Genomic DNA, 18,213 nt, shown 5'->3' on the forward strand with positions numbered 1-18,213 from the left:
GGTCTAACTCTGAGAGATGGAGCCGCCTCTCCGACATGAGCAATAGACTACAGTGCAAGCACAGGTCTGTGATAGCTTCTCTCAGATGCTGAATTCCCAAACAGGACAGACAGACATCATAGCCATCGTCAGGGAGAAGTGTATTAGGACACAGCTTACATGTCAGTGGGTACCCCGTGGCAATAGAACTGTGAGCCATGATCACCTAGATAAAAAACACCCCCAGATAGAAACGAAACGCTAGGATGAGCATTGCGGTAACAGCCCAGAAGAGATGGGCAATGATGAACCACAAAGTAATCCAATTCTTCCGGATAGAACCGGAAGACAGTGTCAAACGCTCGTGGAAAAGTGCAAAGAGAATATATCCACAAACTGATAACTTGCCACTAGCGAGGAGCACAGCGTATCACAAAATCCACCTAAATATTAAGATAATTAAGTTAGCAGTGAACCGCCAACTTTTCAGCACGGTAAACACTAGCCACCGGATAGCACCAAGAAGCCCAAAGTGTTACCAACATCTTGTGAAATATATCCAATAAAATACAAAAACTCACAAAACGCCAACAAAATAATCCAACCCAGGTCCAAAAGGCTCAGGAGCATGCTGTCACAGCTTGCGCTGCTCTTGTAAGCTGCACTTGACAGCACAGAAAATCAAACGAAGAACATTGACCTATCTCTATCAGGTGAGAAAGAGAAAGAGGCTGAATGCTGAGCTAATGTGGCTATTATCCTCGAAGCTCAGTCTATGTCACTAGACTGACTTTGCTGGTATATTCTCTCAACCTATCTAGCTGGTGTTGTGATAATCCACTAGTGCTTAATCACCTCCTCTGGCGGTCAGGAGGAATGAAACAGAACAGAGAAGTGTTATTTTTCTGTTGTTGTTGTTTTTTTTATGTTTACTGCAGAATCACCTTAGAATCCACCATCCGACTGAGTTTTCACTATAGCCACTGTTCCTGACTACACCGCTGGTAATATTATGCCTCCACCACTCTTCTTAAAACTGGTAGAAATGCTCATCTTCCTGTCATTTTTTTAGGCCACTGGTTCTGGATGATTACATCATTTATTTTAAGATTTTAAAATGACAATGTTACAGTGAATTTTAAAAAAGAATGCAACTCTTTTTCTTTCTAGAAGAACCTTTTTGTCTAGTTTCACAATTGAACACTTAACCAGTAATCTCGAAATTAAGGCTGCACTGAATGTTCGGCCACCAAATATATCTGGCCAAAAATAAGAAAAATGGAAGCTTTTAAAACAAAGTAGTCAAACAATAAATGTGACTTTATGGGAATTGATTTTAAATGCTTAAAGTGTAAATATGTGAGAAAAATCTGCAATTTTTCAGCTTTGTCTCAAATAAGCAAAATGATAGCATACAATACAACAGTGTGTTGGTTAATGAACTGATTAAAATAAGAATGATTTTTTTAAAAAGCAGCCCAGTGGAGAGATGTTTCTTTCTTTTTTTTTAAACTTTTTCCCCACTTTTTTAATCTTGTAATTTTGCAGTTCAGTTTCATTTGTAAAAAAAAAAAAAAAATAGTGGGACTTGTGATGCAGTGTTCAGTATTTGGCCATACAGTTCCTGAAATTGGACTGAAATTTTCATTTTGGTGCATTAATACTAATCTATCATTCCACTCTGAACCCCAATATAATTAGACCACTAAAGCATATACTGTTTAGATACAACATTTTATTGTTGTAAGTCTTAAATATGAACACACAATATCCATAAAGAAAAACATGAAGCAACAATTACTTTACATTACAGGGAGTTTAATTTGATTTGATCCTCTCCTAGGAATCATGTAGGAGAGGAGCGATACATTATTTTTTAGAAGACTTGGTTGGGTGCCATTTTTTAAACAAATTTGCACCAATTCACTCATCCATGGTAAAGGTGTGGACTCTGGCCATGCATAGACGAGCACAACTCCCCTTTAGAAGATAACATGGTGCAGTAACAGGTTCACTTCTTCCAAATGCCTCAGCTCATAAACCCAGATTACAAAGTTCACTTTCTAAATACACGTCACAAATGGCCTTAAAGAGTAGGTGCAATTTAACTTTGAAATTTCATGTGTGGAAAATTTTGAGAAGTGATTTCTGTGCTTTCCTGATGCTGTTGGTTTGAAAGAAAACTCTATTGCACCTACTCTTTATATAGGCCAAAACCTGATAAAAAAAGAAATAAAAATAAAAAAATAAGGAAAGGACAAACCTGTAGTGCTTTACAGTATATCTTCATAGGTAACCACATACAAAATTCTACCATAAGGCAGTGCACAAATGCCACACGCCTTCAAATTTAATTATACCTTGTGCTTGAAATCCACCATTATAATGATGGATAATGGTTTTCTTACACTTCTGTTTCAAGCCGTGTGCCCAGGACTGTCTTATTTGCTTGCTTGGCTTATTTATTTATTTTTTATTTCATTTTATATTTAGTCACCAGTCACAGTTACTGAAGTCTTTCTGTAATTTAAATCTGGACATGCACGCTGACTGTAGTGCTTAGAAATAACAATGTGAGTTTTGCTTTTTCTTTGAGGTACTTTGACTGGGGATATAGCAAATATTCAGGCAAAAACAGTGAGACAAAAATGATAAAATGTATAGATGCTTAAGCAGACCACACACCTGCTCCGCAATAATACCATTCTGAAACTCAGATACTGAAGGTAAGACGATGATAGACAAGTTTACTTCATCCTGCCCAGTACAACATGTGGAAAGCACACTACTTAATATCAGATTTTACAATAAACAATTTTTTTTTAGAAGTTACTCTAATGCAAAACGCAATTTCTGAAATAAATTACATGACTCCAACCAGAGCAGCAACGTAAAATAGAAAAGTCTGTTGCATTGTATTAAACTGGTTCACAACTTTAGTAAAAACAGGTGCATATTTTCCCTTTGTACAAATAATATGCATATAGAGAAGAGAACTTAGTGATGATGAGTTATGTCAAGATGGGAACTTTTATAGAATTATTGAAAAATTGAAGAAGGTGCATTATTACACAAAATATATAGGAATGGGTTTACATAAAAAATAAAATATTTGTTCGAGATACCACAATAGTAATGGTAATACCAATGCTTTTGTATCGCCACAACTCCAAACCAACTTAAAAATGAAAAGAACTGAAATGCAGTCGTGTAAGCTGATAGCTCTTTGGGCTCTCTTGGTCAGTGTAATGGAAATGTCTGCCGCTTGGAATGGTTTTACCCCAAACCCTAGAATGCAGCCCTACTCAATCAAAAAGCAATGAGGGATTGGAGTTTAAATCTATTGTTGCTCGATAATGTTAATAAAGCTAAGAAAACAATGATTTTGAATTGGTGTACATCATATTACATTAAATTACATTAAATTATCCCAAACATTATTTTCTCTTCCCGCAGACTAAATTAAGCGTTAGTAGTCAGTTTCTTAATGGTTCTGCAGAATCCCCAGTTTGCCTTTCCATTTTAAAATAAAAGTTACACCAAATTCTGTTTGTTTTTTGTTCATTATATGTATTCATTTGTAAAATAAACCTTATAAATATTACCACAAAAAAATTACAATGGGGAGTAGCAGATGTGCCCTGTCGACCCCAAATTTCTGGAAAACTATATTACAAAAAATGTTAAAAATAAGTGTACAGTGATTCTTACTTCTTGAGGTCATTGTAATGACAAAAAAAGGGAGACGTGCATTTTGCTTGGAATAATATTATTCTCCTATTAAGTGTGGTGTTAAAGTTTTAGAAGAGGTTACAATTGGTTAAATAAAACTACAGTTACAGAAATAATTTTATATGCAAATATAAATTGGACAAGCCTCACCTCAACAGGCCTGTTTCCTATGTATAAATAATGATATTTTCACTGGGGCAAAAGAAAAAAAGATAAGTAAAAATATAGGAGATATTTATTTAACACTAATATAAAGTAAAATGGAATGATTATTAAAAAGGAGTAGTGGGGAATCACATGCCCGCCCTCTGCTCTCATCGGTGGCTGCAGGGGTTGATATGAGTGACGAGAGAGATGAGACCAATTCCAGCCGAAAACCTCTTCACCATCAAAACTTGAGCAGCAGCTGCAGGGCGAAGATGAGGAGGAGGCAGACTGGTGTGTATGTCCCTGCTGTGCCGCTGTTACCATCTTGAACTGCACCAGGTCCTAAAGAGTATCCAGAGTGTATGAATTACGATTAAACATACAAAGCTACCTAATAGAAAGAAAAGTTTCAGACACAAAGTGCTATATATAAAATTAGTGCCGTGTCAAATATTTATACATTTTGGGCCGCATTCAGAGTATATGACTTAAGTCCAAAAGTTATGTCAATATTTTCAGAAGAAAGGTTAGGTGTATTCAGAGATAGGTTATGTACCCAGTCGATTTTCTGGGCTTCCCATTCAGATTATTCAAATTACCTGTCCTATCTGTAGTTCATGCCTCTCAGGTTGCCAGATCTTTCTTGAGTACAAGCATTGAGGTTGGGATAGAATATGCGGATTGAATAAGGAAATATATTTTTTTATTTTTTAATTCTTTGCTGCTAAATGTAATACAATGTAAGATAAAAGACAACTTGAAAATGAAAAACAAAAAGACTAAAATGATGATTATATAAACAACACCCATGGCACCCATTCAAACAAACATCTAATTCAGTACTCTTATAAATTGCCAATATATTGCTGAATGAATAGTCCTAGTTGTAATTACATTAATCACTGCAAATTTAGTTTAACAATATGGCTTCCACTCACATTATTTGGCAGCTTATAAAATAGCACTTCATCCAGCACATCCTATTATTTTTCTTTTTTTTAAATTTTACCCATGCACACAAATTAATAAAGCCATGGCATACTAAATTAAAGTCATGAAATTGTAATATGTACGTGTATAATATATTTTATCACTTTTTAATTCACTATTTTGAGTTGTCGAATTAATTCAACAATGTTTTTGTTCATTCGCTGAGCTCTCTACAGTTATGTCTCACTTTAAGCGTTGTTCATAATTTTATCCAGAAAACAATTTGCTCCTTGAGGTCAGCATTGTCTTCCCAGGATGACCTCCAAAAAAACTTGTGGGCTTTAAAGGGATGATAATTAATAGTGTTATATTTATGAATTTCAGTGTGACAATGTGGTTACATCAAACTGTCAGACAATGACACTGGACTTAATACTGCTCCTAGCTGGAGGCAATATTTGCACAGAAGTCCATGGTCAGTATTGCACGTAACTTAGACATGCCTCTGTTTTAGGCAAACATTGCCCCATGTGTAACTCTCATGTAACTTCTGAATAAATCTTTCCAGAGTCCAGAGTATGTTTGAGGTCTGAATAATAATGTGTGCAATTTTGGTATTAAATCCTTACTATGTGTGCTTACTTCAACTCTGAATATGGCCCTTTAATTTGAATGTACATTAAATATAACACCATATAAGAATGCCCTAATTTATTTGCTAATATTAATTTTACATACATTCAGCTAGATTAGACAGCTGCTGACCTAATGCTAAAAATCTGTTAGCTAGCTACATTAGTCAGCTTAACTTCATTCAGTTTCTTTCATTTCTTAAAATTTTATGTGTTCATAGAATGTAGAGTAACCTCAGTGTTATTTAGCTGGGTTACCATTACACCAAAAACAACACTGTCTTACCTCCAAGCCAAGGACACCCATCATTCTGACTGTGTAAATACAGTATATGCCATTAATTTCCAAGCTCTTATATGCCCTCATATTGTATGCCCTTCAAAGCTCATCAAATCAATGATGATACAGTGACTTACGTAAGTATTAGCCTTTTGGTTGCTTCTGTGACTTATCTTGCCTGCTTACTGACATGTGTTGGACAGCCTCCTCTAGGCAGAGTGCAATATTCTTCCCATTTTAAAATTTAATTCATAGTGTATTTAATTGTGATATGTTTTTAATGTTGATATGCTCCCTAACAAACTCTGGGATCTTCCAGGATCAGGCATATTTATACTGAGATTATGTGACACTTTAATTGCACATAGGTTAACTCTGTTGAACTAAATGTGTGATTTCTAATGGCAAAAGAACTAATTTAGGAGTTTCACAGAAATGGGGGTGAATACTCATGCAATCAACTTTTCCTTTTTTTAATGTAAATAATTTTGCAAGCTATATTCATTTACCCTCCCACTTCAATATTATAGGCTATTTTGTGCACATTTATAACATGTACTCTTAATTAAATCCATTTCAATTTCAGGTTGCAACAAAATATGGAAAATTACAAGGGGCATGAATACTAATGCAAGCACTGTATCACATATGATTGTGCAAAATGACTAATTATAAGTAGAACTGATTAATCAGGCACAATTTTACAGCATACATTATTAGAATTCTTGGGTAGCTGTAAACATTATGTAACTTTGTTATATTTCTAGTGTGGAAGTCAAATTTTATTATTTATTGAGTGTCTAAAATTGGCCTGGACAAACCACTGCACATAATACCTGTAAAACTTTTCTCAGAGAAGCGCTGACTTTAAAACACTGCTTTAATCACTGGTCCACTAAGCACATATCAGTTTTGCCTTGATTTAATTCACTAACTTAGATTTTCCTCTAACTTGTATTCATGTTAGTTTCTAGGGTTAGTAAATTGTTAATGATTGATGTCAGTCAGTAAATTTCTATCATTAATAGATTAGGTCTGGTAGTTCTGTCTATTACAAACCTTCCCGCAACTGATTGTATTCAGTGGCTGTATGCTCTAAAACAGATGAAGTCATTTCTAAAAAGAGAAATTATATGAAACAAGACACTTGTTTCAAAAAAGAAACACATTTGGGCAGCAGCAATAAAAAAGCAAGAAAGCCAAGAGGCAGCTCATTCAGTGTGCGCAACTTGTAGAGAAAGAAATAGTCCTCCTGGTGCTGTTATTACTGTAATCATTATGTACTTTTTTTTTTTTTAATTTTTCCTGGAGCCCACTTCTTGTTATTGCGTCAATGTGAACAGTAGCAAAATCAGCATTTCCTACTCATTCACTTTTATTCACCTTTGTAAAGCACATTCAAGCTAGGTTATATAAATAAAATTGAGCACTTTGAACATATTGTTAGAGTGTAATAAGAAGTGGTTATGTATCTTTGTGCAGAAATGTTTTTTTTTTTTTTTAGCTCAAAGAAAGTATTTGTGTTAGGAGTCTCTTGTCTCTTGAGTTTGATTACACAAAAGTGGACTCAGGAGCTGTAAGGTCAGTGCAGTGAGTGTACATCTGATGGCAAACACTGAAAAATTCCCTGGTTATAGGGACAGCTATATTTCCTAAAACTAGCATCTAAAAGTACTTTTTTATGAAAATTAACTGTCTATTTCAACTTGGCAATGTTTAGCAATAGCCTATGATTTGTTTTCCTCTATAACATCGGACTGACATACTATAACCCTTGTTTATTCTCAGGTTAATGTCAATCTGAAAACAGTTCCACTATATGTATCAGTGAAGCCCCATTTAGCTCTGTAGAGATATTATAAAAATGGGACCACAACAAGCACTTACCCATTAGGACAGGAATCACTCTGTCCCAGGGTTTGGGAAGGAGCACCAGGCAGTACAGTTAATAACAGGGTTGCCAGCATAGTTTTTTTTTCAAGTCCGATTGGGCTAGTTTAAAACTATTCTGTGGTCACCTTGTTTTATAGCAAATTATCAGAATTAAATCTAATACATTTTTGGAAACTAAGGCAAAGTCTAAGTGCAGACAGTGTGTCTATGATGTACAGAAACATTTCTATTATAAGTTATTCTGCAAAGATTGGGAGAAGGAAATGGGGACTAATGGAGAGGATAATGTTCCTACATCAGAAATGCATGTGTCCTTGTTTCTCACGCAAAGGCTGAGAAAAAAAGAAGAAAAATGCGACTCACTTTTCTAATGTCTGCATTGTTTGGGCTAGTTTCAGGTCTGTGTAGTTTTTTGACACATAGTTGGGCTGGAAATTTTGCTCAAATCTGGCAACTCTTGTTAATGATATTAGCTCTTCTGTGTGTGTGTGTGATGGGAAGCAAACCTGCTATTTCGAACACAGTTGACTAAAGGTGTGCCTAAAACCGCTCAAAATGTGCTACTAGACTGTATGCTGATGACTCTATGTTGTCGACCCTGAACTACTTATTACGTGGTTACTCTAAAAATTCACTAGATAGTAGCCTATAGCATAAATCAAGTGTGATAGCCTCTTGATTTTGTTTGAGGCTATGTTGTTATTCATGCAATTCTGCCCCACCAATGGTCATGGGCTGCATCCAATCAAACAGTATGAAAAAAAAAAGTTTTAACCTTTCTATGTGCTGATTTGTGCCATAAAATACAGTATATTGTTTATGCTGGTTTTTGCCATATTATAATGGCAATATTTCAGTGTACATCTATGGCCATAATTTTGTCACATTAGTCTCAAACCCAAGCCACAAATGTAACGTAATTAGAATAATTTGTGGTGATTTGTGTAATACTAGACTAATTTGTCCTTTCTTGATGTTACACATTTAATGCAATTTGAGATTACTTGGCCACTGACTGATGCTGCTATATAGGGCTCTTAAATCTCAAAAACAAAACTGGCACAAACACTATTTTTATGAAACAAGCCAGCATGAAGAAATATTAAGAGTTTAATTACATTTCTACGTATATAACTAAACAACTTTACTGTAGTCAATATAGATTCCTTATCTATTATTTGCTACAGATAACTTGTGTTTCAGAGCTACTTGGAACCAAGGAAAGTTCCTGAAAATGACTAGGAGTGAATGGGGACAAAAAAAAATGTTATACCAAAGTGAAACATTGCTTAAAGCATCCAGTTCAGCCTAGATTAGTTGTTGCTCTTACCGCTCTATTTGCCTAGTAAGCTCACTTAGAGGTCAGAGTATTTTTGGAAGGGTTGCAGTACTGATGTGGAACCGGGCCCTAATTTTGAACTGGTTAAAAAAAAAAAAAAAAGAAACAACTCAGATCTGGTAAAGAACCTAGATGTTTAGAGCTCACATAAGAATCATTAGTGCATCTGCTTTCCTCTGGCTAGAGCTGCTTGGCTGCTCCTGTCCTCCTGGCTTGCACTTTCATTAACATGCTGTAAAGCCCATACCCTTTACCTGTGCACAGTGTGGGTCAACTGTAATTGCAGTTTGCGATAAACATGCTAATCAAGGAGCGAGTTTGGTAGCGCGATTGCTGACGAGGTTGAGGATGGGGGCTTTACTGTATGAGCTGCTCTGGGTTTGTAATTACAGAAGGGCTTAACGAGACAGTGCTATTGGCTGAAGAAAACAGAGACTGTCTGAGTAGAGCCGTGCAAATGGCAGGGAAAACCAGGGCGGCCATTAATCTGTTCGCTTTTCAATCAGCCTTCTGTGAACCAGTGTTCACAGCTGATTATGGGAAAGTAATGACTGTTAAAAAAGGGATAAGACTCAGTGAGGAATAAATAGCAAAATTCTGTATGTGTGCTGAGTGTTATCAAAAGATGTGGCTTAAAATTAAAGTCTGTACCAGAGGTGTGTTTGAAGTGTACTTTTGATTAGACAAGGAGAAATAAATATAGAATATAGTGATTAGCATTTTATTAGTAGTGAAGCAAGAAACAATGGCAGATGGCAAAAGACACAGGTCTGACTCTGTAATTAAGATTATGCTTCTTTAAATGGATTACTTTATCACATGTCATTTGTTCGATGTCACTGTAATTTAATTTATGCATACTGTACCTATCTGATTTGAATATATTCATGAAATTACCCAAATTCTTAGTGTTTGGGGTACAGCTTTTTTTTTTGTATTTATTATGTACTAATTACAGCCATGTTATTATGGTCCTATTTGGACAGGTTTGGTTTAACAAGGGAAGGTGGGGTGCAAATATTTTTTACTTTTTTTTTTTACCTACTGTTTCTGCTACCACTTTCTGTCTGTCTGTCTGTCTGTCTTTCTTTATCTATCTATCTATCTATCTATCTATCTATCTATCTATCTATCTGTCTGTCTGTCTGTCTGTCTGTGTATTTATTTATTTATTTATTTATTTATTTATTTATTTGCTTGCTTGCTTGCTTGCTTGTTTGCTTGTTTCATTTTTAAATTTACCTGTTCCATGGATTAGGAGAAAATATTTCTGGAACCTACAAAATATGTAGGTGCTATGGATGGTATCAATTTGTTTACATACTTGGGGCCCATTAGAAGAAAAAGGAAATAAAGGTAATCAAAAAAAAAAGTGTAATCTTACCGGTTGACTAAATTGGCTATTTCAGTAAAAGCTATGGTCAGTATAAATCCTTTTTTTAAATATACATAGGCCACATGATTCATAGTGATTGTAGTGTTCAACAAATACATTTAATTTAAATGGCAAAAAATGTGAACACATCACCTTGTGTCATGCAAATTTCTGGCTACATAGAAAAAAAGCTGAAATTTGTGTGTCCCCTCTTCATTTATAACTGCCAGGACACAAGAGTGTAATCACAAAGGGTTTGTGCAAAGACTTTATTACAGATGTCATCCTGAGAAACTAATCCCGTCCAAATAGAGGGGGGAAAATGAAAGTTCAGACAAGTGTCTAATTTCTGTCTGAACAAATGTTATACTGTAGTATCATATGGAGTGTCTATTAAACTTTATGCTTTGATGGTTTTCTGAGAATGCCTTCTAATTTCCTGTGAATTTGCTGGAGCTCACTAGCCTCTTATTTTAGAGACAGAGATCCAATTATAGCGCCACGGCAGATTATACTCAATCTTGCAGTTGGATAATTAGAATAATACCAGTTTCTCAAAATCAAATTCAAAGTAATTAATGACTCTCTTGAGAAGACAATGACATCATTCCCACTCAAAGTGTTTTCAATTTAGGTCAGACATTCTGCGTATTGTCTTGACATGGAGCATTTAGGCTGGAAAGCACAATAAGCATTTCAGAACATTTTAGCGCACCAACAGGGAATAAGACAGAACAAAATGTTTCGTACTTTGCAGATGAGTACTTACACACAGCAGACGGAAGGCATGCATAGCCACAATGAAGCCATGGCATGGTGCATGAAGGTTAGACAGGAAAATAGAAAGACATAAAGAAGAAAGAAAACACATTTAAGCAACAAAGAATGGCGAAGCATTCAACACCCCACTGTGGTCTTCTGAAGACGGACTGAGGCATGAAAGCACCATGCTATTCCCCCAGCAGCATTTCCGCATGTCACTCAAAATGTCGCATTTATTATTGACATTACGAATTGGATTTCTAAGTTAATATACCCTTTAATAGGAATGGCTAATCACCACTTTATGACCTGACAATCAAATTCTGTCAGATGACAGAAGACAATTATATTAGCCTCTTCGTGTTTGGAAAATTTAGTGTAGCAATCTTGCAGATCAACTTGAGTGTCACCTCAGCTACATCGTCTCTTCATCACAATGTGGTTCATAGGAAAAGTGAAGAATTCATTTATTTACGTATTTCTTTAGAAAGCATGCAGGAACAGGCCCGGTGGAGGCATGGGCTAAAAGGACATGCTTCTGCGGCGTACTAACCTTGCAAGAGCGTCGAGCTAGTGGGTTCAATTACTTCTACATCAGCAAAAACAAACAAATGAAAATGGCAATATAAGAGGCAAAGGCTATAGACCAAGCCACATCAAACATCAGTATATCCCAGAAACTATGCAATCATTTGTAACATATCTCATTCCACTAGGTTTTGCCTGATATAAAGATTGCTTTGTCCATTCTGATGTTGACATAACATCCATGTCAACTGACACAGATTTTCATCTGGTTGTTTTGTAATATTTTCATGGCTGATTATATTATTATATAATGGTAAGTCATATGAAGGTGATAACGTGATTGTCAAATATCAAAACTAATTTAGGAAAAGAGAAAATATAAACAACTCTATCATTACAGTGTCATGGCACCACTATAGATATGCATAGCAACTTTACTGATAAGTAGAATTACTTGAGCCAGAAATGTGCAAAACTATACATTAGGAAGAAAAATACATACTTAAAAATGTTGTTACAGTTTGTAAAATGTTTTTTTGTCTTTTTACTATTAAGGCTCACTTTCATAGGAACACCTATACCCCTGCACATTAATGTAATTATCCAATCAAACAATCATGTGGCAGCAGTGCAGTGCATAAAATCAAGCAGCTACAGATGAAGAAATTTTAATTAACGTACACAGCAAATGTGGGAATGGGGAAAACGTGATCTCAGTGACTTTGACTCTGGCATAGCTCCCGATGCCAGACGGGCTGGTTTGAGTATTTCAGAAACTGCTGGTCTCTTAGGATTTACACTCACAACAGACTTTCTGTGTAATGGTTTTTACACAAAATGGTGCAAAAAACAAACAAACAAAAAAAAAAAACATCCAGTGAGCAGCAGTTCTGCAGGTGAAAATGCCTTGCAGGTGTAAATAACCACTCTTTACAACCGTGATGAGCAGAAAAGTATCTCAGAATGCACAACATGTTGAACGTTGTGGCGGATGGGCTGCAACAACTGAAGATCACATTAGGTTCCACTCCTGTTAGCCAAGAACAGTTATTTGAGTGTACAGTGGGCACATGTTTGACAAAACTGGACAGTTGAGCTTTTGAGATGCTGAGATCAGCAGTTTCTGAAATACTCAAAACATCCTCTCTGGCAGCAAAAACCATGTCATGTTCAAAGTAACTGTGTTTTTCTGATGTTTGGTGTGAAGATTAACTGAAACTCTTAACCTCTTAACTCTTAATGCATTATGCTGCTACCACATGATTGGCTGATCGGATAAGTGCATGAATGTGCAGGGGTATTGGTGGTATTATTTTTTTGGGTGCCCAGCTAGCTCAGTTGGTAGAGCATGGAACCCTTGATCTCAGGATCGTAGGTTTGAGCCAGCCACAGGGAATGCACAGGCTAGTGCACTTCTCAGCGCTGGTCCTTAGCCCAGATAAATGGGGACGTCAGGAAGTGCATCCGGTGGAAAACCTGTGCCAAATCTACATGCAGACAAAGGCAGGGGATCCGCTGTGGTGACCCCTACCAGGGGCAGCCAATAGAACAACAACATCAATGTTGTTTATTTGTTGTTCTCTCACTGCTATTATTATTATTATTATTACAGTACAACAACTACTATTACTACTATTATTACTACTACTACTAATAATAATAATAATAATAATGATAATCCAGAGACACTTTTACCTTTAAATTTTCCAATTTAAACCTCCCTTGAAAATGTACGTCAAAACATTATGCCATACACTATGACCATACACCTGCCCATCACACCCATATGTGGTTCTTCCCCAAACTGTTGCCACAAAGTTGGAAGCACACAGTTGTATAGGATGTATTTGCATGCTGTAGCATTAAGATTTCTCTTCATTAGAATTAAGGGGCCCAAACCTGTTCCAGGATGACAATGCCCCAGTACACAAAGCGAGCTCCATGAAGACATGGTTTGCCAAGTTTGTTGAAGAAAAACTCAAGTGTCCTGCACAGAGCCCTGACCTCAACCCCACTGAACACCTTTGGGATGAACTGGAACACTGACTGCAATCCAGGCCTTCTCGCCTGACATCAGTGCCTGACATCACTAATTTTCTTGTGGCTGAATGGATAATTCTAACAGCAAAGGGGGGACTAAATCTGAAATAGGATGTTTAAAAAGCACATATGGATATGATGGTCAGGTGTCCGCAAACTTTTGGCCATATAGTGTACCAAAATTGCATTGAGCTAGTTGTCATAGTGTTCTAACTTAAACTTAAACTATAATAAAACTGTAAGTCAACAAAAAGATGTCACTTGACTCAAGTGTTATGTCAAATTGATATCAAAACTGAAGGCAGTAATCTTTATATCAGCTGATGTTTTATGAATAAGCGTTTATAAATGTTTATATAGGTTTATGTGAGTTATCATGAAGGGCTCAAACAAGATCCCCAAATGATTTTCAGCAAATGAGCTGAGTTGTATAATTTGTCTACATTCATCAAAACTTGCAATAACGTCATAAAAGAATGGAAGCAATAGTATTTTTAGATCCATTAATGCTATTGAAATACATTTCTTATGCATAAAGAAAAAGGGTTTTTTTTGCTTAAACTGATACATGTATAACCCACATGTATAACTTGACTCACCATATAAAATGATGCTTGTGTTTGCACTCCCGAGTTTGTTGATGGCGACACACGTATAATTTCCATAGTCTGCCTCAGACACATTGTGAAAAGTCAGCTTTGACGTGGATCCAATGTCCTCAATCTCAATGCCATCAAAGCCATTGAAGATCCTGAAAGACAAGGCAGCAAACTGAGGGAGCTGGATCAGCCTAGCATGATTTGCACCACATCAGAGCTGCTTTTGAAGAGCAGGGTGACATTTGTGACAGCATCCGCATTCCATGGCCACAGATGGCAGCTGGCCCGCTACACATTAAAAAAAAAATGTGCAGAAGCCAGAAGGTATTAACATCAGCAGCATCCACTGATCACACACAGCTCTGTGATTTTCTCTTTGCTGACAACAAAGGTGGGTTTGAGTGAGCATATTGAGATGCACTGCACTCACATGTGCTTTAGACAGAATGCAAAGCCTTTTACTATTTGGATGAATATAAAATAAAGAAGATGCATCAGGCAAGGTATGAAGCTTTTAACCTGTAATATCAGCAACAATCAAAATGGCACCACAAAATGAGGTGTCTATAGAGAAAGCTGTCAAATCTACTGAGGTGCAAACCTCTGTGTAGTCCGTACCACCTCAATCAGAGCTGAAAGGGCTGCCTGGAGGAGCCTATGGATTCATTTCCTTTTTAAAGCACACATTTTGTGGTCTCCCAATCCCCCATATATATGTTGCAGTATATTATCAATATTTCTCAGATTAAAAGTTGATATATTTTGCCTACATTGCAATTTGTATGTAATAGCCTAATTAATTACTATATAAACATAATTGCATGTTTTTGTAATTAAAGCTTTTTATAATTTTTTAATGATAAATACAGGTCTTGCAGTAGCTAGATGTCTCAGATGGACTGGTGTTCATCTGCAAACCTAACCAGGATAAAACGGTTACTGAAGATGAATAAATGAATGTGGTGAAAAGCATGCATTTACTCCAGTGTTCCATGACTGTGCCTCACAAATTAAGATTATCTCAAACCCATGCATGGAAACAAATAACCTTATGCTAATTGATATCATTTATTTCAATATTTGGCCACAGTTTGACAGGGTTTGTAGTTAATTGGGAAGATTGTAAACTGAATTGAAAACAGTTAATCCAATTTGGCAACCCTGATTTCTACAGAAATACCTCCTCTGGAGATGTGCACATGCTTTATACCAATCCTAACCTGATTCTTTCATAGCTATAAACCAAGTTTGGATGGAAAATAAAAACTTGCTTCACAGCTCCAGGGTTATAGTAACTCAGGTTACTGTCTGTGCAAAGTTTCAGATGTTCTTCCTATGACCATGAGGGTTTCCTCCCACCTCCCAAGGTAGGTGGGCTGGCTACGCTAAATTAGCAATAGTCACAAATGGGCATGTGTATGGGTGTTTATGTGGTTCCATATGATGGACTGGCATCCCCTCTAGTATTCCCACCTCAGGGCTAGTGTTCCCAGCATAGGCTCTGGCTCCCCTGTGACCCTGACCAGGATAAAGCAGCTACTTAAGATGAATAAATGAATAGTGATGCTACATAAAATCATTTCATGGAAAAGACGATGATTTTAAAAATTGTATTGCCAGTATACACATTACTTGGGTATATGTTATGCCAAAAGTTGACATGTCAGTGAGAAAATATGAAAAAGAAATGCTGGGGTGATGGAGAGAGCAACAGTATCATCATGTGCATCTGGACTAAAAAAAAGTCTCATGGCCAGATGGTTTTTTCAAAGTTCTTATAGTATAGACTACTCATACAGACTGTTTTTACTCTCATGCAGGTATGAACAGACAGTCAGATATGATGCTTACAGACCAAAAAGGGATACACCAATCGGCCCTAACATTAAAACCACTGAGAGGTGACATAGATAACATTGATTATCTCGTTGCAATAGCACCTGTCAAGGGATGGGATATATTAGGCAGCAAGTGAATAGTCAGTTCTCGACATAGATGCATTGGAAGAAAATAGGCAAATAGCCAAGGGTCTGAGCAACTTTGAAAAGGGCCAAATTGTGATGGCTAGACGACTGCGTCAGAGCATCTCAGAAAACAGCAGGTCTTGTGGGGTGTTCCTGGTATGCATTGGTTCGTACCTACCAAATGTGTTCCAAAGAAGGACAACCAGTGATCCGGCGACAGGGCCACGGGGCCCCTCAAGGCTCAATGATGCACGTGGGGAGTGAAGGCTAGCCTGTCTTGTCAGATCCCACAGAAGAGCTACTATAGCACAAATTGCTGATGCTGGTTATGATAGAAAGGTGTCGGCACACCCAGTGCATCTTAGCTTGCTGCGTATGGGGCTGCTTAGCCACAGACTGGTCAGAGTGCCCATGCTGACCCCTGTCTACTGCCAAAAGGGCACGCGAGCACAACAGGCATGTGAGCATCAGAACTGGACCGTGGAGCAATAGAAGAAGGTGGCCTGGTTTGATTAATCACATTTTCTTTTACATTATGTGAATGGCGAGTGCTTGTGCATTTCTTACCTGGGGAAGAGATTGCACTAGGATGCACTATGGGAAGAAGGCAAGCCGGCAGAGATGCTGTAGGCAATGTTCTGCTGGGAAACCTTGGGTCCTGGCATTCATGCGGATGTTACTTTGACATGTACCACCTACCTAAACATTGCTGCAGACCAAGTACACCCCTTCATGGCAACAGTATTCCCTAATGGCAGTGGCCTCTTTCAGCAGGATAATGTGTCCTGCCACATTGCAAAAATTGTTCAGGAATGGTTTGAGGAACATCACAAAGAGTTCAGGGTGTTGATTTGGCCTCTAAATTCCCCAGATCTCAATCTGGTCGAGCATCTGTGGGATGTGCTGGACAAACAAGTCTGATCCATAGAGGCCCCACCTCGCAACTTACAGGACTTAAAGGCTCTGCTGCTGAACAGATGCTTGGTGACAGATACCACAGCACACCTTCATAGGTCTTGTGGAGTCCATGCCTGGATGGGTCAGGGCTGTTTTGGTGGCACAAAGGGAGACCTACACAATATTAGGCAGGTGGTTTTAATGTTATGGCTGATTGGTGTACATTTCCAATAATATAACTCCATTATTAAATGGCAATGGACAAAAATCAGGTACCTCATATTTGCAAAATAAGTCCATTTTACACAACAAGTGACACTGCACATGTGACTTCTCAACCATTCAGCAAACCCCCTTTACCAATTAAAAAAAATATCTGTACTGGCAAGTAAGTCTTGTATAAACATATATTGCCAATATGATAATAGACGGTTCATTAATCCAAACATTTATCCACAAATATCAAAGTGATTATAGCCTTTTAAACTCTGTGGCAGTGATAATTTTCACAAGGTTTTTAACCAACGTACAGCATAGGCTGATATTCAGTAATGCTGACATTCAGGGAAGGAATAACTCAAGGAATAACCAGGAATAATAAAACAATGCTTGATTATACCGTGTTAACTATGCTTTTCATCCCTTTCCAACCAGTTAACTGAATACCCATTTATTCCCTCTTATGGATATCTAAATAAGGTACATCCCTAAATTATACATGTGCTTTTACTGCAAAAACCCAATACAATACAGGTATACATCAGGGTAGTACTATACGTACTGTACATATATACTAAAAGAATAATGTGTTTTTTTACAAGGACATTACACACTGACCACAACTGCACTTGCCTGTTGAGGACTCATACTTATCCTCTGATTGCACACTATGATCATGTGGGACTCGTAAATTATTTCAACAGAACTGAGAAGATAAAGCAAAAGCATTTTCTCATTTACCTTCTATCATCTCGGTACCACTCGAAATCTGCCTCTGGTACAGCATCTGCCTCGCACCTCAAGACCCCACTGTGACCCAGAGTCACGCCCACATCTCTGCCTTCAAACATTGTGGGAGGATCTACACACACACACACACACACACACACACACGCA

The 18,213-nt window shown here is 37.2% G+C and overlaps 1 protein-coding gene across 6 annotated transcripts in view; it reads right to left on the reverse strand.

The window, feature by feature from the left end:
- Positions 1-1,694: 1,694 nt before the first annotated feature.
- ntm (neurotrimin) overlaps positions 1,695-18,213 on the reverse strand; it is a 365,797-nt gene continuing 349,278 nt past the window's right edge. For 2 of the 6 annotated variants that reach the window (XM_026941893.3, XM_026941892.3), the window contains 5 exons: positions 18,058-18,178; positions 14,237-14,388; positions 11,623-11,658; positions 6,760-6,816; positions 1,695-4,200 (listed from right to left, as the gene is read on the reverse strand). In XM_026941893.3, the coding sequence (XP_026797694.1) occupies positions 4,100-4,200; positions 6,760-6,816; positions 11,623-11,658; positions 14,237-14,388; positions 18,058-18,178 (467 nt within the window). In that variant the 3' untranslated portion in view covers positions 1,695-4,099. The remainder of the gene's footprint in view (positions 4,201-6,759; positions 6,817-11,622; positions 11,659-14,236; positions 14,389-18,057; positions 18,179-18,213) is intronic. The other 4 variants (XM_026941897.3, XM_026941896.3, XM_026941899.3 and 1 more) reach the window with 4 other exon arrangements.

This window comes from Pangasianodon hypophthalmus, chromosome 17 (genome assembly GCF_027358585.1).
Source record: "Pangasianodon hypophthalmus isolate fPanHyp1 chromosome 17, fPanHyp1.pri, whole genome shotgun sequence".
In the NCBI taxonomy this organism is placed as follows: Eukaryota; Metazoa; Chordata; class Actinopteri; order Siluriformes; family Pangasiidae; genus Pangasianodon; species Pangasianodon hypophthalmus.